Below are 24,676 nucleotides of genomic sequence, written 5' to 3'. Positions count from 1 at the left end.
GACTCTAAAGAGAGATGGCAGTCACTAAGTGCCCTTTGTGAGGGAAAGGTGTGTTGTTTTGGCAAGTTAGAACAGGACAAAGATCAAGGAGTGAGATCAGTGAAGTTGGAAACCAGTTTTACAAACTAGTCAGTGATCAGGAATAAAGAACAAAAAGGAGTCAGGACAGTCCCTGGCATGTCACAAGCATTCAACAGAAGACCTACCTACTGTGAAATCATTTCAGGGCAGTGGTGGTTAAGGATGCAAAAGAAATCAGACTGGAAAAAGAATCAGTTTCCAAAGTATTTCAGTACACGAGGAAGACAACTCCCCTATTTTTTTGAGCTTTGGTTATCTATTATCTATCAAGGGCTGAAAAAAGAGAATGAGAAGTATTTCAAGGCTAACTTCTAGCTTTCCCTACAGAAAAACAAATATTTTGGGGAAAGTGTGGTTTGCTGTGTAATATTTCTAATTTTTGATCGACAGCCCATTTTTTTGGAAGTGCTCCTAAAGAGTAAATTACTCCTGAGCAAATTACTCAAAGGTTTGTTGTGGGGCTTCAATGGTCACTAGCATGCTCTACACTCGGGTCTGAACACTTGTAGGTATTCAAAAAATGCCTTTCCCTCCCTTGTCCTTAACAAGGTAACTGGACTATTCTCTGAACAGACCCAACTGTTGATGACTTTTAGCATGCAACAGAATGTAAAACAAGAGTTGGAGAGTGAAATGGGAATGTGAAAACTTTTTTTTGGAGAATAAGAACTGAGGAATCTCAAAACTACTTCTCTTGGGATTCAGGTTGGCAGTCTTTCAGGGAAATCTACAGGAGATCCTCTCTCTCCCTACATCTGTTCATGAAGGGTGGTCTCGAATAGGTGAACTCTTCATCTCCACTGGCAGACAGCCATTTAGATTTGTGACATTTTGTATTGTATTGTAATTGTAATACATTTCCTATTATCCAACTGGTTCTGACACTACTGAAGCATGTGAGTTTCTTGTCAGGGAAAGCAAGCTACAGACTCTTGAAGACTGAATGAGCATCAGGCAATTTTTAATCATCTTCAACCATCAACTCAATAGTAATGGGAGAAAAATAAAGACCAGAATTTTGTGAAAAGGCACTTATGAAATCTGAACACAACAGGACTGTGAACAGTTAAAATTTATTCATTCCCAGATTCATTGAACTCATCAAATGCTTTGGGGCCTATTCATTCACCAGCAGCTCATATACAGAAAACATTTACTATTAAATGTCTGTGGGAGAATAATATGAAAAAAGAGAATATAAATCTAACTTACACTTATCATCCACACCATTACTACAATAAAAATTCATTAATTTCCGCACAAATTCAGAAATTTTATTTAACCATTAAGGAAACCTTCCTTAATGTTCTACCATATAATTTAGGCTAATAGAAAATTGGGGGGGGGGGGAGGAAACTAAATACAAACTATCTTAAGACATTAATCAAACTTTTAATGTTATCAATTTATTGCATATGTCAGTACAGAAAAATAGAAAGTATATTCTAAAAGAAAGCTATTGTAAATGAAAAACCAAATGTAAATGTTTGCTTGCTATGGCTAGTACACTGTCTGTGTACTATAACATTCAAATTTGTTATAAAATTGTATTACTGCTTCAAATAAAATATGGCAAATAACAAAAATATGATTTACATCATGAGACTGGGTTAACTTCTCTTATCCTGAATGTACCTAGATGTGTTGAAAACACATTTTCAGTATTCACTGTACTGACAGAAATTGTTATAAATTATATGAAACAACACACACTCATCCCTGTTACATATGTATATATGACACTTTTTGTAAAAAGTGTCTCATACATAGTCCTATTTTTAAACTACAATTTTAAGATACAAAATATAAATGGAGGTATATTTGCACCATTTGGCAAAAACGTGTTGACTGTAATTAGGATGAATGCATTTATTTTGCTATACAAATGAATATATTATGTCTGATTAGCTAAGATGATTGCATATATGGTAATATAAATAAACAGAAGTGCTTTTCATTTTCTACCCTATTGATTTAAAAAATAGATGTCTGTGCTCTGTCATTTCCAACTTTACCTGAGTGATATGAAAATACACAAACTTAAGTGGATAATCCAAAAGCATTATAACTAGTATTTTTCACAGTTTTTTTTCTTCATAATTGTTGTCAAACTTAATAGGAAAAATGGAGGGGAGTGGTCACTGGAGGAGTTCAATACATCTCAATCATGACCTAATTTTAAAAGTGACTTCTGTAACATCCTTTAAAAAGTTTACCCTATTTTTTCCTAACCTTAAGGAAGAAAGGGACTCAACAATGAAATTTCTCTTAAACTGAGATTGGGAGATAATTTATATAAAATTGAATATGGCCTTCATTCCGTATTGGACCAAACAAACCTATTCCCACCTCAAACCAAATCTTACAAAAATAAGAAGTGAATATAAATGCATCGGGTGGTATGAATTCTCAATGAGAACCACAATGCAACTGACACATCACCAAAGCTGGAACTTGGGTGATTACCAAGTGTCTACAGCTCATCATGGAAAAAAAAAATCAGTTTAAGCTGCCCTGTAACAAAATTGAAAATACCATTTTGATAAAAATGCCAATTTTACAGTCAAGGTATATGCAATGTCAGGTGCTCTAGTCACTTTCTTGGTTAGAGGCGACATGCATTCGAACGTTTTGTTCTGCACAGTTAGGCAGCCTTTTCGCCCAACCTTATCGGTTAGTCGTTTTGTCATTTCCTGGATCGACACTGAAGAACCACATCATGTATCCCTTTCCAGCCATTTCTCTTCATTTAGCACCTTTTATGCATCACAAACTATTTCTCCCCATATTCTACAATCTCCTTTTGAGTATTCTTTTTGCCATCCCCCACTCGCCCCGCCCCAATAATCCCTTTTAAAATATCGGAACTTTCTCTAAATGAATTGTATCTTGACAGATTTAAAATCATTCTAGGATTTCCAAGTTTACAGTAGCTTAAAAACTTAAAATTCATTCATAAACTCTTATTACAGCTGCTCTTGCAAAATGAGCCAGAAATTAATACACGAGGTGGACACACTTCTATTCCCACTAAAACCTGGGTCCCAATGAAGGAGTGACTCATGAAGAATTCACATTTTATTAAGACCAACTGCTTTGGCCACAAAATTAGACATGTTGTGAAAAAACGATGTCACAGTCTTCATGGACCTCTGACCACAAGAGTTTGTTTTCTGCCCTCTTCCCATCTAAGGAAATCTCAGATACAGAAGCCAGGAAAGAAAGATGTCCTACCACCCTAAACATAGTCCCTTCCCTCTGCTGCAGGAACGAATGCCCCTTAATCCGAAGAGAATGAAGGTGGGGGTGAATACACGAGTACTGTACAACTTTTGAAAGCCTGGCTTTAGAGGGGGGAAAAAAATTTGTTTATAAACTTAAAAAAAAAAAAGCAGCATAAGAACAAAACACTGATGAAGAAAAAGCTTTTATACTTCATCAGCATAATACTCATTACAACTAAAGTGGATAAACCCCTTCACAAGTACTACGCTAAATGGTTACAGGGAAACATACAAAGGTACTCCAAACCTTAAAGATGATACAAGCTAAGGTGCACCAAGTAAGCTCATGTCTAAGTACGCTACGATTGTTGTATTAACTTTTTTCTTTTGAATACACTACTATTTAGGAGAGTCATTCTACATCGCAATGACCAATAAGATGAAAAGTATCCTTTAATTGTGGTGAATTTATACATAAAAATACGCCTTCCATGATATGCATTACCAACTTTTTTTTTAAAGCATGACTTTTAAACAATAATTTATAGAAAAACAGGAAATCATACTTGCTAGAATTTTTTTCTAAATACTGACATAAAGTGAATAAGAATGTTATTTGGCAAAAGTATCTCTAGCCCTATCTCCATGGAAAGATTCTAAAATTAAGGTCAAGAATATTGACCCAAGATTTCTCTGCTCTAGCCGCTTGCACAAAGCCAATAAATATAGCTAAATATTCAAAATATTCTATGTTAAAGCTGACATAATGTACAGAGCTCAATTACATCTAATTTTTGAGGACAGCCTGAAACAATGTAGCACAATTATACCCCATAGCTTATATTTTTTAAGGTATGTTCTGCAAGTTTTACGGGGCTCTTTTTTTTTCTTACTCTTCTCTATGTCTAAATACTACTTCTCACTTCTAGCCACGTAATTGTTAAATGTGGTAATAGGTTCTGTAAGAAAAACTTCTTGAGTTCCTTCATTCCCACACTCCTATGTGGAGGAGAAAAAGAAAGAAAACTTCCTGAAACTGTCTTTTAATGCTCTATATAAGAACAACTGAAACATTAAACCAAAGAACAGGTTTTTTGCTTTTGATTTTGTAACTTTTATTTTCAGAAAGTCCAATAAATGATATCTTGGCTGTTGTGGGCTAGATATACCTAGATACTGGACTTAAAACTCAAGTGTGGGAATTTCTGTAAAATAGTCTGTACAATCATGTAATGATAAGCCTCGCCAATTTATTTCTTAAACAAGTTCTAATTGTCATTATGATCGCTATTAGTGGTTGAGCTGGAGACTTACAAAATCGACAGAAGCTAAAATTCTCTTTGCCACCAAAATTACAAATGTTAAAAAGTTCAAATGTGCACATCAAAGCTGCAGTAAAATTCTAAATTTCTATTTTTACATGCTATGATCCAGACTGTACCTAACAAAACACGGTACATTTATATTGGAAAATGGGGTCCCATTTACTTGTAAGAAAAAGCTGGATCTCAGCATTCACCAGAGCAAAATGCAATGGCAGCCGGCACACAGGCCTCGATTTCACTTCTCGCCGAAAACAAAACAGTTTACATCAAAATAGATATAACCCAGGTTACCGTATACGTCGGTCAATGACCAGTGCTATTTACAGTAAAAACGATGCATTGCATAATTCAAGGACTAAAATACCATCATGCATTTCATTTTAACTTTTAAGGTGAAGAATGCAGTTACAGAACTAAGTTTGCTTGCCATGATTGTCCCGGTACTTACTAAAGGAATAATACTCAAAGGTTTCTCGTTGGCAGATCTCCTTCCACACCCAGCCACGGATCCAAGTGCCACACGAAGCACACCATTTTGGCAACAAGAAACTTTTGAATACAATATGCTATTGTACTGGCATATTAAACGAAAGATACGGATACATGACCACATTGAAAGGTTTGATGAAAACTATGAAATAATCCCAAGAATTACAGTTCTTCACATGTCAAAAACTATTTGGATCGTCTCAAAGGAGCACTGAAGTCCTTTCAGGGTTTAATGTCACTCTTCAGACAAGTACAGACATAACACACTTGTAGAAAGGAACATTCTTTATCGTTCCGCGCAAATTAAAATACAGTGCGTTAATCAAACAGAAGAGCATCATATAATCGTGACGTTGGGTGAGGTCTGTGCCATGTCTTCGGGAGAACGGCTTTTTATTGCTTCTCGGATGAAGTGTTCCAGGGCAGTAAAGTAGCCCTGGCACTGCCACGTATCATTATGAGTCCCGTCGGGAAAAATGGCTAATCTCTTAGTCCGAGACGGGGACAGTTCATAGAGTTGCTTCATCATTACTGGTGGAATTAACTGGTCAGAGAGCCCAGAGATGAAAAGAGAAGGCATTCTGCACTGAGCGATTTTTCTGTAGGATAAGAATTTGTTTTTGTAGCACCATAAAGGAAGGTAACGCATTGGGAAGAATGAAAATAAAGTGCTGGCCATATGCGGTATGCTTAAAAACGTGTTCTCCACCATAATGGCCGAAATCCGATGTGAATTTTCGGAAGCCAGATGGATAGCCACCGCTCCTCCCAAGGAACGGCCAAAAAGAAAAATTTTTGTTTTGTCAAGGTCAGGTCTAGTCATCACGTAATCTAGCACAGCTTCAGAATCCAGGTAGAGTCCCTCTTCACTCGCTTCTCCTTCGCTTTTTCCGTATCCTCGATAATCAACAAGCAAAAGATTAACTTTGAGGTTAACCAACATAAGCAATGCATTTGGTAACCTGTGACCTATGTTGCCTGCATTCCCATGAAAATAAATTATAGTCGGGGAATAGGGCGAATTGTCTCCAGTGTATCTTATCAAAATAAGGTTCAGACGCACTCCATCTTTGGTTCTGATGAAAATGTTTTCATGTGGAATACCAGTGGGCATGGGAACATAAAGGCGTGAAGAAGATGGCTGCTCTGGAAAATAAAGCAATACATCCTGGAATTTATACAGAATACCTGCTATTGACACGAATATTAACAAAAGTAAGATAATGCCTCCATACAGATGAAAAGTCACTATTAAAGGTAAAAGAGAAATACGGCAAAGGGCCCAAGACCACGAAGCCAAAGCTATTAGCCATCTTTCAACAAAGTTCCACAGCATCCAGGATTTTTCCATTGTAGCTCTCCGTAAGTGTCCTAAAGAGAGAGAGAGAAAGAGAGAGAGAGAGAATCAGTAATTCAACTTACATTATTTTAAAAGTTAAATCCATGTGACAGTAAATCACGGCACTAAGAGAACCCCTGGAAGGCTACAGCATTCCATCCACCGTTGTTCAAATTCCCCTGTTTCTTCTGGTCTCAACAGTCTCCTTTCTGCTTCCACTGCTAGGATTACAAAATACAAATATTCATCAAAATATATACATTTTTCTAAAAAAGTGCTTAATTACTGTCAGGGACTTTCATTAACGCATCCTCATTGATTTGACACAAAAATCAGCTAATGCCCTGTTCCCAAATTTTTATGAGGCAATGGAGGCTCAGGGGCGTAAGTCAATGGCTGTGCTCCCAGCTCCTCAGGACGAAGAGCCCAAAGGCCAACGAGCATGATCCCGAAGCTCCTGGTGTGCCCATCAGTGGGCTAGGTAGGTTGAGAGAATTTCTTTTTTGTATCGAGGCATAAATGACATACATTTTATTGTTTTCAAGTGTACAACGTAAGGATCTTTGTCTATATTGAGAAATGATCACGGTATGTCTAGTTAACGTCTGTCACCAAACATGGCTGCAAAATTCTTTTTATTGTGATGAGAACTTCTATGATCCACTCTCTTATCAACTTCCAAGTATGTAATACGGTATTTAAAAAAATTTTTTTTTAATCTTTATTTTTGAGAGACAGAGAATGAGCAGGGGAGGGGCAGAGAAAGAGGGAGACACAGAATCTGAAGCAGGCTCCAGGCTCCGAGCTGTCAGCACAGAGCCTGACGTGGGGCCTGAACCCACGAACCGCAAGATCGTGACCTGAGCCGAAGTTGGACGCTCAACCAAGCCCCCCCAGCACCCCATGAGTATGCACTACAGTATTAATGATAGCGGCCAAGCTGTACCTAATGTCCCCAAACGATTCATGTTATAACTGGAAGTTTGTACATTTTGATCCCCTTCACCCATTTCCTCCATCCCTGCCTCTGGCAACCAGCCACCTGTTCTCTGTATCTGTAAACTTGGGGTTTAGGTGTTTTTCTTTCTCTTTCTTTCTTTCTTGTTCCACACATAAATGAAATCATACAGATTTGCCTTTCTCTGACTTATCTCACTTAGCATAATGCTCTCCAGTCCATCTGCTTTGTGGCAAACGGCAAGATTTCATTCTTCTTTATGGCTTGGTAATATTTCATTGTGTGTACATGTCATATTTTCTTCATCCGTTCATCCATCAATGGATACTTAGGTTGTTTCCATATCTTGGCTATTGTAAATAATGTTGCAATGAACATGGGTGTCCATATAGCTTCCTGAGTCAGCGGTTTTGTTTTCTTTGGATAAACAGCCAGAAGCAGAATTGCTGGATATGGTAGTCGTATTTTTAATTTTTTGAGGAACCCTCCATACTATTTTTCCTTGGCTGCACCAATTTACATTCCCACCAACAGTGCCCAAGGGTTTCCTTTTCTCCACATCCTCGCCAATATTTATTTCTTGTCGTTTTGATAATACCCATTCTGACAGGTGTGAGGTAACATCTCACTGTGGTTTTTCATTTGCATTTCCCCAATCAGTGATGCTGAACATCTTTTCAGGTACTTGTTGGCCATCTGTATGTCTTCTCTGGAAAAACTTCTATTTAGATCATCTATTTCATAATCATATTGTTTTGTTGCTACTGAGTTGTGTGAATTCTTTATATACTTTAGATACTAATCCCTTATCAGATATATGCTTTGCAAATATATTCTCCCCTTCAGTCATTTCATTTTGTTGATTTCCCTTGCTGTGTAGAAGCTTTTTAAGTCTGATGTAGTCCCACCTAGTTATTTCGCTTTTGTTGTCTCTGCTTTTGGTGTCACAGATCCAAAAATCATTGCCAAGACGTCAAGGAGCTCACTACTTTGTTTTCCTCTAGGAGTTTTATGGTTTCAGATCTTAAAGTCTTTAATCCATTTTAATTTTTGTGTATGTTGTAAAGTAGTGCCCTAGTTTCATTCTTCTGCATGTGGATATCCAGTTTTCCCAGCACCATTTGCCCCAATTGTATATTCTTGGCTTCTCTGCTGTAAATTAATTGACCATCTATGTGTAGGTGTATTTCTGGACTCTATTTTGCACCATTGATCACTGTGTCTGTCTTTATGCCAATACCACACTGTTTTGACATAGCTTTGTAATATAGTTAGAAATGAGGGAGTATGCCTCCAGCTTTGTTTTTCTTTCTCAAGATTGCTTTGGCTAGTTGGGATCTTTTGTGGTTCCATACACAAACTGTAAGATCACTGTTCTATTTCTGTAAAAATTGCCATTGTAATTTTGGTAGTGATTGCACTGTACCCGTACACCGTTTTGGGTAATATGGATATAATAACAATTCTTATCCATGAAAACAGGATTATCTTTCCATTTATTTGTGTTTTCTTCAATTTCTTTCATATTTGTCTTATAGTTTTCAGGGTAGAGGTCTTCCCCTTCCTTGACTAAACTTATTCCTAGGTTTTCTATTTTTTTTTATGGAGTTATAAACAAAACCATTTTCTTTAATTTCTCTTTCTGATAATTATTAGTATAAAGAAACAACAGATTTTCGTATATTGATTTTGTATCCTACAACTTCACTGAGCTAGGCAGGTTGAAGGCAACTTTTATTAAAGAGATAGTTAATATATTCTAATTAGTCAAGATCAATCTGATACAATTTATTGTCAATTTTCTTTTTCACATTATAAATTGTACCTAAACAAACTGAGGTAAGAATAAAATATTTTCTTCTCTACCTGCAGGATTTCCCAGTTAAACAATAATTTATTTAAATTAACTACTAGTTTCCAGCATTGCATTATTTTTTAGAAAGAGTTCAATAATTTCTTTCACACTGGATTAAAAAGAAATTTCAGACTGCTAGTATCATGAAATAAGCACAATCTTTTACACAGCCCTTACTACAATTTCCCATCATGAGTCAATCCAGATTAGTATGATGTATTAGAAAGGCCATAAACACCTGGGGGAGAAGTGTGAAACGAAGACACAGCAATTCTATTTGAGAACCAGAGAAAAATGAAGAAAATGACTTATTGGAGAAAAATGTTTTTAAAGATTTCTGAAAATTATAATTGATAAAAGAAAATACAGAAGAAAGGCACTTTAAGTCAATATCTTTTGGTTATCAAATAAAAAACTTTATGCATACTGTCTTAAAAAAAGCAAAAAAAGTGAGGTACGTTGTAAGCTTTCTTACGTAGCAGTCATCTATTTATACGTTTGCCGAGTTTTAAAAAATATTAAATCCTCTTTTACTTGCAAACAAAACTACCATAAAGAAGTTATTCTTAAATTTCATAGATAATTGTTAACGACTGATTTTTAAAATTTTACTGTATTCTATAAGCTAATAAACTTGACATTTTTGTTCACTGAATTAAACACCGAAAAAAAAATCATAAAACCAAATTAAATTAGATTGGCCATAAAGGCGAGTTAGATGATTTAACAGATTTGACATTTCACCACTACCTCACCAAACATACCTTACTTACTAGCTCGCTGAACATACACTTTCAAATTTGAATTCTTACTCAAATGACTGTCTCTGAACATAAACCAACACAGCACAGCATTTTCCTGAAGTTTCTCTGTGGTCAACACTGCCACCCAGCTGTAGCAAGTTTTATTACATGAACACCATGGTGAGCTAGAGAACAGCAGATACAGAAAGTCAAGCAAAAAATTCAAGCTTAAAAGCGCCCGAGCACTGGGTGTCACGACCTGGTTAAAAACCAAAACTGCGAGGGGCTGCTTCAGAGCAGCCAAATAAGCCAATATTCCAGATCGCTCATCAACCAATGCCTCTCATAATAATAGCCTCTCTGACGGCTATTTATCGACAGCTTAGATCACACAGGGCTACGCCACATCCCTTCAACGCAGTGCGCGAGTCTCAACAACATATCTGGCCCACTTAAACTTTTCATCTCATGTTTACTTACTTTTATTTATTTTTTTTTAAGTACAAATGATTGTCAAGGATTTTCATTTGTACCAAGCGCTGTACTGGAGAAAGGTGAAAACACATCATTGTTAACTTTATACATCAAAATAAAAAAATTCTGTGTAATGATTAGGATTAACAAGGTCTGGGATATAAAATACCAACATACTAGAGCACCGCACTATTTGGAAAATAAGATACCACTTAAGGTATGTCTTCAGTGAACAATTTTACTGTATTTTTCATAGTTAAAGCCAATCATTTGTGACAGTGGTATCAGAGAGAGGAGTAACTGAAACACCATTCATTTGGTGATTTAGTAGGAAAAAACACACGGCTAAAATTCCATGACCCTAAAATTCTGCTCTACCAGATAGCTGCTGAACAATCTTGTGTTTATCACTTATTTCCAGTCTGAATTCCCTTTTCAGTGGAATAATTTTTTAAATGCCTACATATAAGGCTGGTCAGCATTACCAAATGAAACTAATTTGAAAAGCATTTACAGATACTATAGATAAATGAACTTTATTTGCCTTTGTGACTAGTGTTTCTAGCTACACCACTATGTTCTTAACCATGTTCTGCTCAAATTAACATCAACATCAGAATGTGCCAAGCAAACCTAGAAATTTGATAAGGGTTCCTATATTGTGGGTAATCAGGAGTTGACTCAGTTTTCAAATCAAACAAAACTGTTACCAAAAACTACTTGAACATTTCATATATACATATATATCAAACATACAGAAAAAAAGAGTTACAATTTTCAATTATTCAAACTTGGAAAAATTATCTTTTTCAAAGTAGCCTCTTCAATTTCTAATTTCAACATATAATATTGAATTTAAATCTATAAAGCCAAGAACCGTTTTTTCTCTTTTTCACTACTGTTATCTCTACTGGGTAGGACACCACTTTACATATATTCCAAACTAAAATGTTTTTTAAATGAATAAATAATGTATGTACATTATTAGCCTTCTAAGAAAACATAACTGTATTCGGAGTACTGGGCACATATATTTAAGCCTGGACATTAGAAAAATGGCATATGTGAGTCCACTTTTGGTTAGAAATAACAAGAATTAAACTTACGGTTTTCCAGAAAGCATTCCTGAAAAGGCACCTTAACTAAAGCTCTTTGTGATAAACAAAGGCAATTTTATAATCTTAAATGGTGGAAGCCAGAATAAATGTCAATCCATTTGGAGGAATCTCAAATGGAAATCAATTCTAAGGACAGGTTAATAAAAACTGCTCTCAAGTACACACTTGAGAGCGTGCTGTCCCCTTTTTAATACACTTTGGCATATTTATTGGTGGTTTAGACAGAGACCTCTACTCACAGATCACCTTACTCTTACCTGACCCAATTTGATAGTAATTTCTGCTCCCCAGTCTGTGTCACACCTCTATGCTCTTAAGGGAACTGGAACAAGCAAGCCTCGAATAGGAAGGATGTTTTTATTTTTAAAAAAAATTTTTTAATGTTTATTTATTTTTGACAGAGACAGAGACAGAATGCAAGTGGGTTAGGGGCAGAGAGAGAAGGAGACACAGAAAGAAGCAGAAGCAGGCTCCAGGCTCCGAGCTGTCAGCACAGAGCCCGACACGGGGCTCGAACTCACGAGCTATGAGATCATGACCCGAGCCGAAATCGGACGCTCAACCGACTGAGCCACCCAGGCGCCCCAGGAAGGATGTTTTTATTTACTAAATTTGTTGAAACCATCAGCAGAACACAGTTACTGGAGTCACGTGCTGGCACGTAAAAACAATTTCATATAGACCCAGATGTTACGAAAGTCCCTGCCAACGCGCAGTACCTCTGAAACGGTACACCGCACGGATCCTACAGCTAGTGGTATGTAAGTCTGCCATCTATTTTGCCAATAAATTCGTGTAGGTAAAGGGTTAACAAAACCTTTTCTCTAGCATGAAAAAAATGACCTCTGGTTAACCTTCTAGCACTGTTTCCCTGGAAACCTGATAAAGGTGGGATAGCAGCCGTTTCTAAGCAACATTGTGTGTGGTAAACTTGACCCCTCATGGTGAGCTAAATGTGGATTAAGCAGGCCCTGAGTAGGGCGACACATGTTCAAGGGGAAGGATAAAGAGGGGCTTCCGGCAGCGGGGATCTGACCCGTAACTGGCGTGTCCTCTGCCGAGTCGGACGCAGTGTGCACATGCTATTACAAAAGATACTACTTCCCGAGGAGCAAGAAGTAGCCAAGTCAGGGTGGCATCTGCTCCCACCCACATGTCCCCTCCCTCTCCACGGCCTGAGCTATTATTATCTGGGGACAACACACCTGATGTTGACGTGCTGGGTTTTCTATCTCATGTCCTTCAACAGAGGGGACAGAAGTGGTGCCAGGTATAGTCTATCAGGTCTCCAGAGTGCGGATATCCAGCCACCGGTCACGGACAATACGCAAGGCAACTGGCTACACCCGAGAGTGCGTTTTACGGGGCAAACGTTTATCAAATGTGCTGCCAGAAGACATCGATTTATTTGCCGGCTTCTTTTGCGTGCTCAAATGCATCACGTTAGTATCATAAACAATCCACAGAAATGGTGAGTTAAATACGGTCAAAGTTAAACCAAAGTTGACACTAACTAGAAAGGTGCCTCGAGGGAAAAGGCATTCATTAGACCTGAAGACGGCAGAAACTCAGCCAACCGACAGACACCCTGTCATCTTCCAGGCCTCTCCATCATTATCATGTTTTCACCTCATGCCTACATCTTGAATATCTGACTTATTCCCAACCCTCAGTTCTGCTCTTGCCACTTTATCACACCAGGCCTCACATGTCAAATGTCTCTACAGCCCGTCTACCTGTGGCTTAAACCACCCCAGTAACTACTCACTGAGAATGTGATGCGCAAGCTCCCACCACGATCTCTCACAAAAAGTGCACCTCACCTGCTAACAAATCCAGCAAATTCTCTCAATCCACACCGCAGCCCCAAAACCCTAAGCAGCACCGAACGCAGACTCTCCCTCAGCTTCCGGTAACTCAAATTCCAGAGTTGCTCCCTCTGACCCACCCCAGAGGCATTTCCCAAAGTCCTGTCCATCTACCTCCTTTCCCTCAGCAATTTCATTCTTTTTCATGCCTCCGAGTATCACACTCATGTATAAATCATTCTGATTCTCTATGTTCACTCCACCTACAATCTCGGTTTATCTGTTCCTTGAATACCTGATATTTCACTGACACCTCAAACTGCTCTACAACTAACCACAACCTTCTCTGCCTCACATTTTCCATGCTTTACATTACTTACAAACAAACAAAAAAAGCATGATGTATAAACAAATACTTTTTCAAAAACCACAGGTAAAATTCTGGGGCTCGATGTATAATAATATATTAAACTAAAATTTAATTAATGTGTTATAATTTCAAAAATAAGCATATTATCATAACATGCACAGGTCTTGACTCTGAATGAAAAACAATCAACCTAAAAAATAATTTTGTGCTTTTTATTTAGACCAAGTGATTAGAGGTATCATAGTGATATTAGTAAGCACGTCTCAAGAAATAATTTATTGAGGGGCGCCTGGCTGGCTCAGGTTAAGCATCTGATTTCGGCTCAGGTCATGATCTCATGGTTCTTGAGTTCGAGCCCCACGTCGGCCTCTGTGCTGACAGCTCGGAGCCTGGAGCCTGCTTCGGACACTGTGTCTCCCTCTCTCTCTGCCCCTCCCCTGCTCGTGCTCTGTCTCTCAAAAATAAAAATAAATAAAATAAAATAATCTATTGAAAACATGACTAATTTTTATTATGATTTTATTACGACAAAGTAGAAATAATTAGGATAGTTTTCCTTTCAGAAGAATAGTTTTGAAGCATCAGCAACATCTTGATGTACTATATAAGCACTTTAATCCTATGAATACAACTTACAGGTCTGGTGACGATCATCTTGAGAATTTTATGGTCCTGATTAACTTGTTTTATTCAGTTTAGTGCTCCATATGCTTCAGGTATTTAAGTATTAGACCATTATAAGTATACAATAACCAATTTAAAACTAAAAAATAAAAACAATTTGAAGCTGTAAATGTGTCAGAACCACCAGGTTGGCTAGTGTGAGCAGAGTGCTAAGTCAGCAGGGTTAGTGAGGGCATGCTCCTCTGATCTCCATGAATTACCTCGTGCGTTCCCTCATATGTATGTCCTTGGAGAAACGCAAAGGCTCCCATTCCGAGGAAAAATATTTAAATAAAAGAGATCAGTACGGAAGTCATGTCCATCCTCAATGACACGAGTCCTTAGGACACTACCGCCAAGCCCGGGGGATTTCTCAAACCCAGCCGGGCCACTGAAGCACCCATACTTGGTTTCCCAACCTCATCAGATTCCAGTGTGTCCTACCACACTATTTACAGATTAAAGACAATGCCACACACATATGCGGACCCTACCGGGTGAATAATAGTGTTTAGGCACTACAGACTATTTAAAAATTGTAAATGTACAGCCCCTGTTCTCAAGTGGCTCATGATCTACTCAGGAAACAGACATGGGCATACATAACAGTGCGTGTCTAACATAAGTTCATTTCAGTATAGAAGAGACAAAGAAAATCAAAGATCACAACTGTCCTTAAATACACCAACAGAAAAATAAAACCACAACTATGTGTCCTTTACAACATAATTTTTAGTAATCCCTGCGTTTCATCATGTTCAATTACTTACAGAAAACAAGTGGAAATGTACACAAATTCTTAAAACACAGGACAAAGCATAACTCCAGGATTAAGAATTTCTCTTACTTGCCATCAAAGAACTGTCTACGCCACTTATTTTTACTCAGCACAATTACTGACAGGAACTGGAAGTATTTAAGCATAACTAAGTAAACACCTGGCAACCCCAGTGTAGAGGAAATCAGAGCAGTTGAACTGGATGATCTTTGAGGTCCCTCTTAAACCTGAGATCTTTCTATGCCAATGCAGACTCCCAGGGGTCACCAAGACCCTTTATAGGTGTCTTCAAGATCAATATTACAATTATACCGTATTTGCCTATAGTCTATTTGGCTTTTCACTGTTGGACATTCGCATTTATGGTACAAAACCAATGACAGGGAGCAAGAATCAAGGCAGAGGCACCAAGACTTAAGAATCATATTCTTTATCCCCACGGATTCCAGGAAGGGAAGAAAAGTCATTTTTACATAAGAATGTCACTGAGAAAGCCGCAAAAATTATTAATGCAATTATATGTCAACGAGTGAATATACATCTTTAATATTGTGTAACAAAATGGGAAGGATTATATCTCAACCAGTGAGTACACATCTTTAATATTCTGTGTGACAAAATGCAGAGGACACAAACAACACCAGCGCTGAATGCTGAAATTCTGAGCTGTGAGCTGACCCAGCTGCTTTTCTAGGTGACAACATTTTTACTGAAACAGCCACCTGATAAAGTATGGTCATTCAGAGTTAGATGTCTAGTAGACATTTTATGAAAAATGAATGTGAAGTGGCCAATAGCATCCCATGACTTCGGAGACTCTTCTGATGGCATCGTGGTGGTGACGATATTAGTAAACGTGACTTTTGACAACCTACGAAATGACTCAACATTTGGAAGAATCTGCCCAACACGGCAAACTAGTATTTTCCAAGTCACCAATGAATCATGTCCCATGATCCAGCATGGATAATAATTCATTATAACATAAGCTTTTGGATGTCAATGTGACAAAGACGAAAAGTTCTTTGATACAGGGTTCGGATTCTACAGTGTGACTACCGTCTGTTGAATACTGCAGTTATCAAAGAACAGCCACGATACTCCTCCCTTGACAACTGCAGGGTTATGTGAGCCCAATTTTCTTCAGAGTTTACCTAAAACCACCTTCCTTAGGAGAATGAATGCAGAAGGATGATAATAACCTGCCAGCCTCCATTTAGGCAGACATTAAAGATATTTACAGAAATGTAAAACAATGCCACACTCCTCATTAATTGTTTTGCAAAGACAGCTGTTTTGGATAAAAAAAAATTGTGGGGGCGCCTGGGTGGCTCGGTCGGTTAAGCATCCGACTTCGGCTCAGGTCATGATCTCATAGTCCGTGAGTTCGAGCCCCGCGTTGGGCTCTGTGCTGACAGCTCAGAGCCTGGAGCCTGCTTCGGATTCTGTGTCTCCCTCTCTCTCTGACCCTCCCCTGCTCATGCTCTGTCTCTCTCTGTCTCAAAAATAAATAAACGTTAAAAAAAAAAATTAGAAAAAAATTGTGAATATGTAATGATTTTTTTACTGCCACTTTAAAATGACGTTATATATTTTATAAACTCCTAGCTTTAATTTCTAACACAATAAATCTGTGTATAGTACACATGTCAAAAACATTTTGGCATCCTTGACAATTTTTTAAAATGTAAAGGGGTTCTGAGACCAGAAAGTTTAAAAACCACTATTCCATAGTGCCTAACCCTAGAACCTTACTGCCTTTCCCTCCGCAGATGTGTCACCCTCACATTAAGAATGATGTACTATGGGGAGAGGAGGACGGCGGCACTTGTCTCGGCCCAGGGACCCAACCAGGTAGCCACCAAATCACCCGAAATACGCTGGAAATCGACCCGAGGACTGACAGAAGAAACTCGATGACAAAATGGAGAGAAGAGGCCACACTGAAGCCTCCTACAGCCGGCACCCCCAGTACTAGAACACTAAAAGTGAGGCGAGTGGACTTCCTGGTCGTGTTCCTGATCTTAGGAGAAAAGCATTCCATTTTCCACCGAGTACAATGTTGCTTTGGGATTTTTATATACATGGCCTTCATTATATTGAAGTGTATTCCCTCTATACCCACTCTGTTGAGAGTTTTTATCATGAAATGATGTTCAATTATTTCAAATCTTTTTTAAAATACATTTTTAAATGTTTACTTATTTTTGAGAGGGGGGGTAGGGGGAGGGGCAGAGAGAGAGGGAGACGCAGAATCCGAAGCAGGCCCCAGCCTCTGAGCTGTCAGCACAGAGCCCGACGCCGGGCTCGAACCCATGAACCGTGAGATCATGACCTGGGCTGAAGTTGGACGCTCAACCGACTGAGCCACCTGGGCGCCCCTCAAATGATTTTTCCGAATGTCAAAATGACCATATGATTTGTCCTACAATTTGTTGATGTGTTGTATCATGCTGAGAACACTGAAATGTTTTTGCAGCCTCAGAATAAATCTTTGAAACTAGTGTAGCACTGTATGTTACTATGTTGGAATTAAAATTAAAAAATAAATAACATAACATAACATAAAACAAAATAAAATAAAATAATATAAAATAAAACAAAATAAAATAAAATAAAATAAAAACAGAACTCCCCCACCTCCAAAAGAATGATGTACTCTTTTAATTTAAATATTCTGTGCATTGTAATACGCTGTTACAGCTTGCTAGATTCTGGAAGATAAATACCCTTAACAAAAACACCTAACAGTCTTCAGGTTCCCAAGGATCACAAACATAAGACAAACGACAAGCTTTGGAGAGAGAACTTTCAGCTCAGGCACAAGTTCTATGTCACCTGGGTGAGGCTTTTACCCAATGAACCCTGCTTCACACATTCTCAAATCACTAAGTCCACATTTAAATATGGGGACCCTGAATAATGGGTCTTCCTGTCTATCACTTTTTACCTTGGGTATCAGTTTCCATATCTGTCGAACCAAACTGTTAAACTGAATGATCCCTAGGGTCTCACAAATTCATTTTACAGGTGACAGAGAAAAATGAAAGGCAGAACTGGAAAATAAGCATCAGATTACAAAATACATGGTCTTTACTGACTAGTAGAGGTTGGAGGGCCCAGTTGACTTTAAGGAGTAATTGAAAAGTAAGTGAGAGAGGTTAAGTATGCACCAAGATTAAAAATGAGTGTCCGGGCACCTGGGTGGCTCAGCTGGTTAAGTGTCTGACTTTGGCTCAGGTCAGGATCTCACAGTCCTTGAGTTCAAGCCCCACGCCAGGCTCTGGGCTGACAGCTCAGAGCTGGAGCCTGTTTCAGATTCTGTGTCTCTTGCTGTCTCTGCCCCTCCCCCACTTTGCTCACACTCTCTCAAAAATAAATAAACATTAAAAAAATTTTTTTAAATGAGTCTCTAGAAAACTCAGATGCACAGAGATACAGTGATTTTATATTTCAACTGAGGTTTGTAAGATATTTTATTCATCATACACTTCAGTCTCCTTCCCAGACCACTACTATCAAAGAAACATATTTTTAAAGAGCACACACTGAAAATTGTAGAAAATAAGTTTGGCTACACAACCTTCACATAAAACAACAGACCCGGCCTGTTTTAGGAGTATTACTGGGCAGAGACAAAGAAAAGCCAGGACTATATAAGGAGGACTATATATATGAGTTGCTATGAACACTGCAATGCTTTGCTTTTGCTTTGTTAATGGAACTCAGGTCATTCTCTCCAGTGAAAGTAAAGTACACGATGGCAAACACTAAAGATTAATTTCAAGTCCAGAGTAACAACCACCATTAACTTCGTCCCTGCCAAAAAATATTATTGCTTGCCCACTGAAGCTGGTAATCTATTATCAACTCCTTATCCAAAATTTAAAGAGGAGAACTTAAATATATCAAGAACTAAAACTCAAACTATAGGGATACATTTTTTTTTAACTTTTCATTTTGAAGTAATTACAGATGTAAAAGAAAATGCAAAAACAGTAAAGAGAGGTCCCATGTACACATCCCCCAGTTTTCCTCCACAGCAACACCTCCCATCACTGGAGAACAGCATCAACACGGGAAGCTGACATCCATACAGGTTCTAGGTCATTCTATCACATGCAGATTTGTGTCACTGCCTCAGCAATCAGGAATTGACATCACAGGGGTACCTGGCTGGCCCAGTCACTGGAGCCTGTGACTCTTGATCTTGGGGTAGCAAGTTTAAGCCCCACGTTGGGGGTAGAGATTAAGTGAAAAAATAAATCTTAAAAAAAAGAATGAGCACTGTCATAATCATTGAATAGCTGAATATCCTGCCAGGCACACAGCACGCTCTCTCTGCCTCTCTTCACTAGTGAGAGCGAAAGGAGGCACGATTAACTGTGACAGGGCAACAGGTACAAACTGGGACTGTTCTGGGCACAGCCAGATATATGGTCACCCTAATATTTCCTCATGTAACGCCTTGAACTTTTCAAGGTAGGTACCAGCCACCCCCACATACAGATGTGCCCAGGGTCATGTGGCTGGGGGGCGGGGGGGGAGATGCGCAGAGCTGGCACCCAGGCGGTCTGGCTGCGGACCCGGACCACCACTGTTGAAAGGAACCATCACTACCCCATGGATCACCTCTTTTCTGGTTAGGCATGGCAACTGCGTTCTAAAGAGAGAAGGGACTGTCTTGTCCAGTGTGCTCACCGACCTGGACTGGGGTTGTGGTGCCAGAGCCCGCACCCTGGGCATGGCGTGGCATGGTATGGCATGGTGCGACATGCTGGGTGGTCAGTGTGAGCCGGGAGCGGCGGTGCTGAGGGGCTCGGCCAAAGGGAACTTAGTTCTGTCGGGGGGCTGGGAGCCTTGGGGGAGGTGGAGTGGGCAGAAGAAGCCCCTGACAGCAGGTGGCCCCTGAGGTAGCCAGCTGGTAGTGAGTGGCCAGGCGGTGGGCAGAGGGGCCCCTGGGGGCTGGGGGACTGGGGGGCAGTGGGGGTTGTGGTGGGAAGGAAAGAGTGAGAGGCCGCTGGGACCATCTGGGTCCAGGCCTTGGTTGAAAGTAATGGATCGGAAGCAGCTAGCCTTGAAAAACACTTGAAGGGGGCCATGGAGTCAGGCAGAAACCCAAGACAGAGGTACAGGGATGCACACACGGCCCACCTCATCCCTTCCTGGGCCTGAGTTCTGGGGTAGTCTGGAGCAAGGAGGGCCCTCAGACACCACCCCCTCCAGTGCCATTGGACTGGGCCTGGCAGGTCACATCAGTACCATGCAGGGAAGGGGGCTCTGATTTGAGCCCCTCTCACATCACATGCCTGATACTTCTCATGTGTGGTTGCCTTTTTTTTTTTTTAATTAATTAATTAATTAATTTTTTGACTTACCTCTAAGTTAGTTGGCATATGGTGCAACAATGATTTCAGGAGTAGATTCCAGTGATTCATCCCCTACGTATAACACCCAGTGCTCATCCCAACAAGTGTCCTCTCTAATGCCCCTCGCCCATTTAGCCATCTCTCCACCCACAACCCCTCCAGCAACCCTCTGTTTGTCCTCTGTATTTAAGAGTCTCTTATGTTTTGTCCCCCTCCCTGTTTTTATATTATTTTTACTTCCCTTCCCTTATGTTCATCTGTTTTGTATCTTAAATTCCTCCTATGAGTGAAGTCATACATTTGTCTTTCTCTGACTAATTGAATACATTTTTTTGATTATTGCCTCAATAACTAGCAGAGTATGTAAGTTATTCTTTTAATCACACTTAAAATTATACTTTAATAAAGGCTGGAGTTCTCACACAAAAAAGTAAATGCCAATTATTCTATTTTTTTAACTGCAAAAGTTTACATTGCATTACTGACTTACTGATTCTGCCGACAGAAAAAAGGTCTTTGAGACAATGTTTACCTAGACGTGACACACGAATTCCCCCCAAACTAAAAGTTAACCAATTATAAATGCAACTAAGAAACTCCTAATTCATCAATGTACTATTATTTTTAAAGACCCTTGAGTCCATCTCAGATTGATAATTTCAGGAATAGTTTTAAGAATATAAACTGATCATACATTAAAAAACCTACCTACAAGTGACAGAACAGCATGGAGGTTCACAAGAAGACTGTAAAAAGTAGAAAGCAAATTCTAACAGCTGCTAACAGCTGTACAACAGGGGAAGAACGAGTATCCCGCGATACTATTAAGGACTCTAAGGGAATTCAGTTTCCAATCACATTTCAAGTAATGAAGAATGCAGATTCAGCCTTCCTGCATCGATATATCCCCTTCTCTGCTAAGCGCTGGAAAGTGAAGAAACCATGCCAGCTGCACAGCTGAAATGGAAACACAAAAAGCTATCAGAGTGTCGGGAGACACCACAGAATGAATTATCTATTTCCCTAACGGTTACCCACACGTCATCAATAATGAAGAAGTGTGTATTAATAGCCCCAGGGGACAAATGAAGCGCCAACTGCCTACGAAAATGGTGGACAGCAGACTAGTTCAGGGACTGAACTCTGCTTGGGCAGGTATCTCAAACACACCAGGTGGCGACACAGAGCATTTTTGTGCCTTCCCCTTTTACTGGAAGCAAGGAAGGGGTGGCAGATAGAGTCAACTGACAGAACAAAGAGGACAGCTCACTGCCACTGGAAGCCAATCACAATCTGTTCTGAGATTACAAATATCTGTAAGAAAGAAAATCATTTAAAAAAAATGCACGAAGGCTAAAAATGCAAATAATGATGTTAGAATTAAGACTGATAATGAGGGGGGCCTGGGTGGCTCAGTCGGTTAAGCGTCTGACTTCGGCTCAGGTCATGATCTCACAGTTTTTGAGTTCGAGCCCTGCGTTGGGCTCTGGGCCGACAGCTCAGAGCCTGGAGCCTGTTTCAGATTCTGTGTCTCCCTCTCTCTCTGCCCCTCCCCCGTTCATGCTCTGTCTCTCTCTGTCCCAAAAATAAATAAAAACGTTGGAAAAAAAAAATAAAAAAAAAAATAAACACTAAAAAAAAAAAAAAAGACTGATAATGAAATTTAGTATGTTTCCAACTTATGAAGTGGTACTGTTCTAGACACTTTACTATAAGCCAGATGGATGGAACTGAAAAGTCATTTTCTTATAACAACACTGTTACAGAAAAGGTAAGACCCTAGTCTAACTCATTAATGCATATAGTGCATGCCCTGGAAATAGTACACCTTTGCAATTTTAGTAGAATGCACTGCTGAAGGAGTTAAGACCTATAAGAAACATTAACATAAACTATAATAACTTATTATGAAAGGTATCATTTGAGGGGCAAAAATCTTAATTAGAAGAATTAGGAAAACTAACACCTTTTTTGGTCAACATCCAAGAAGCATATATAAGGGCCCCAGGCATCCCTGAGGTGATGAAACAAGGTTCGGAAAGATTTTAGAATCTGAGTAATAATTGAGTTCTAAATTAGTGGGAAACAGAAAAATAGGAAAAGAATCCCATGAGATGAGTAACAAGAGAGAGGACACCCTAGAAAAACGCCAGGCTGGACAGCTTCCTGAACCTATCACTGAGTGATCTTGTTAACCCAGCACAGTCTGGTTTGTAAATCCTGTCACTCAGAGGGCAAGGGGCCAGAAGCGGGCCCTCGAAGGCATGTGGTGCGCCTGGGTCTGGACACACAGCCGTCCCTAAGCAGGTTCACAGTCATCATTTCCAATCAGCTACCAATGGGAGGCAGCCAGCGTGGGGCAGTGGAAAGAGACAGGTTTCCTGGCCTGGTCTGCTAATAGCTAGGTGGCCTTTGCCAACTCACTTAGCTTCTCTGAATATATACTTCCTCACGTCTAAAAGGGAGACGAAACATGTCACAGAAAAACTGCTGGCATCAAATCTCATACGTAGTGTGTTAATGCAGCCACTTCTAGAAGACGAAATTTAAATATTCTAACATCCACTAGAGCAGGGTGAATGAAAGTAAGCACAACTACAAGTTCTGCTAGACTTGGATTAAATAATGGATGAGACTCACTGGAGAATACCGGAGGATGTGCACACAGGAAATAAATAGGGCAATGCGTTACCTTTCTGTCAAAACCCAGTTCAGGTAGCAGCTCCTTCAGAAAGCCTTTCCTGGACCTCTACTCCCCCCTACCAACCATTCCACATCCTGCAGTTCGTACAAATTTATGCGGTGATGCTTACTACTGTAAAATAATTAATTCACCTGTTTTACACAGACTGGGAGCTCCTCGATGACCGTGACTTCATCTATTCGATTCTCTATTTTCGGTAGTCAGTGCCTGGCACATAGTAAGTCAACAATTAACTGAATTGAGCAGTCTATGTTTTAGGTGGCATAATTATGAGATTCCATTACATGCATGGCAGCAAATTATCGTTTACTCAAATAAAATGCAACTTCTTGGTAAAAGACATGTGATTAATCTAAGTATGGACACAGATAAGTATTCGCCCGGGCCAAAGAAACCAGGACAGGATCGATATAAATCAAACATCAAAACTGGAAGCCTCTTGTGCCTTAATGTTCAGTTACTATGACCTAGTGAACCTATGTAAAACAGCCGAATAAAAGATTTGTTTTCGGTTATGATGCCCCGGGGAGTATCACCAGCATCGCATTTTGCAGAAAGCAAACGCTGACAAAAATCGACGGCAAAGTCGACTTCAATTGCGTGGGGTGCACTCGCGCCGTTTCTTAGACACCCCAAACTTGCTGCCATGCAATCCGCAGGTCTACACCTGTCGGTAGCGGGGAGCGGCCGGGACTCTGCGGGTCCTCTCTGACCGCGCAGCTGGGGGAGTTCGGTGTCACTTTCGCCAGGAGCGTGGGAGGGCGCGGGCCGCGAGGGGCGAGCTCTAAGTACCGGTCTGTGCGCGCTCCTGGCCAGACCGCCGACAGGCTTCGGAGACGCGCTCCGCGTCCAGCCCCGCACGGCAGCGCCGGGCGCTCGGTAACCGGCGCGCCCGCTCCCGCGACGGGCCGCGGGGCTGCGGAGCGGGTCCCGCTCCCCCGGGGAGGCGGTTCGGGTCCCGGGCGCCCGCGAGGCCCCGCCGGCCGCCCCCCGCGTCCCTCCCCGGCGGGAGCGCACCCGGCGGCTCGGCGGCCGCGCACCGTACTTACTTAGACTTGCTCGCAGGCTGCGCAGTGGGCCGCGGACACGGAACCCGTTGCCGCGCGGCAGCGTCCCCCCGCGCCGCTTCCGTCGCTCCTCATCGTCCTCCTCCAGCCGAGGGGCCGCCGCCGTCGCCACGGTCTAGCCCGGAGCTCTTGCGGCGCCGCTCGCGGCTCCTCCACTTCCGGCCCACGCTCGGTGTCGCCGGCAAATGTCCCCGCCGGCTCCCACATCACCTGCTCCCCTCTCCGCCTTCCTCCTTCTAGTGGGAACCCGGCCCGCCCTCCCGGGCATGCGCACAAACCGCAGTCGGGGGAGTCCCCGGCGACGGTGGCCG

The 24,676-nt window shown here is 40.5% G+C and overlaps 1 protein-coding gene across 2 annotated transcripts; it reads right to left on the bottom strand.

The window, feature by feature from the left end:
• Positions 1-1,025: 1,025 nt before the first annotated feature.
• On the bottom strand, positions 1,026-24,622 carry ABHD13 (abhydrolase domain containing 13). Of its 2 annotated transcripts, XM_045481918.1 has the most exons (4): positions 24,348-24,583; positions 23,430-23,505; positions 21,303-21,551; positions 1,026-6,490 (listed from the first exon to the last, which is right to left on the bottom strand). In XM_045481918.1, exon 4 carries the CDS (start codon positions 6,468-6,470, stop codon positions 5,457-5,459), a length of 1,014 nt encoding a protein of 337 aa, XP_045337874.1. In that variant the 5' UTR covers positions 6,471-6,490; positions 21,303-21,551; positions 23,430-23,505; positions 24,348-24,583; the 3' UTR covers positions 1,026-5,456. The 2 variants fall into 2 exon arrangements, with proteins under 2 accessions (XP_045337874.1, XP_045337864.1); XM_045481908.1 differs by lacking the exons at positions 21,303-21,551; positions 23,430-23,505 and having other exon boundaries at positions 24,348-24,622.
• Positions 24,623-24,676: the final 54 nt, after the last annotated feature.

Source organism: Leopardus geoffroyi, chromosome A1 (genome assembly GCF_018350155.1).
Source record: "Leopardus geoffroyi isolate Oge1 chromosome A1, O.geoffroyi_Oge1_pat1.0, whole genome shotgun sequence".
Taxonomy (NCBI): domain Eukaryota; kingdom Metazoa; phylum Chordata; class Mammalia; order Carnivora; family Felidae; genus Leopardus; species Leopardus geoffroyi.
This window is presented reverse-complemented; position numbering and strand designations above follow the sequence as displayed.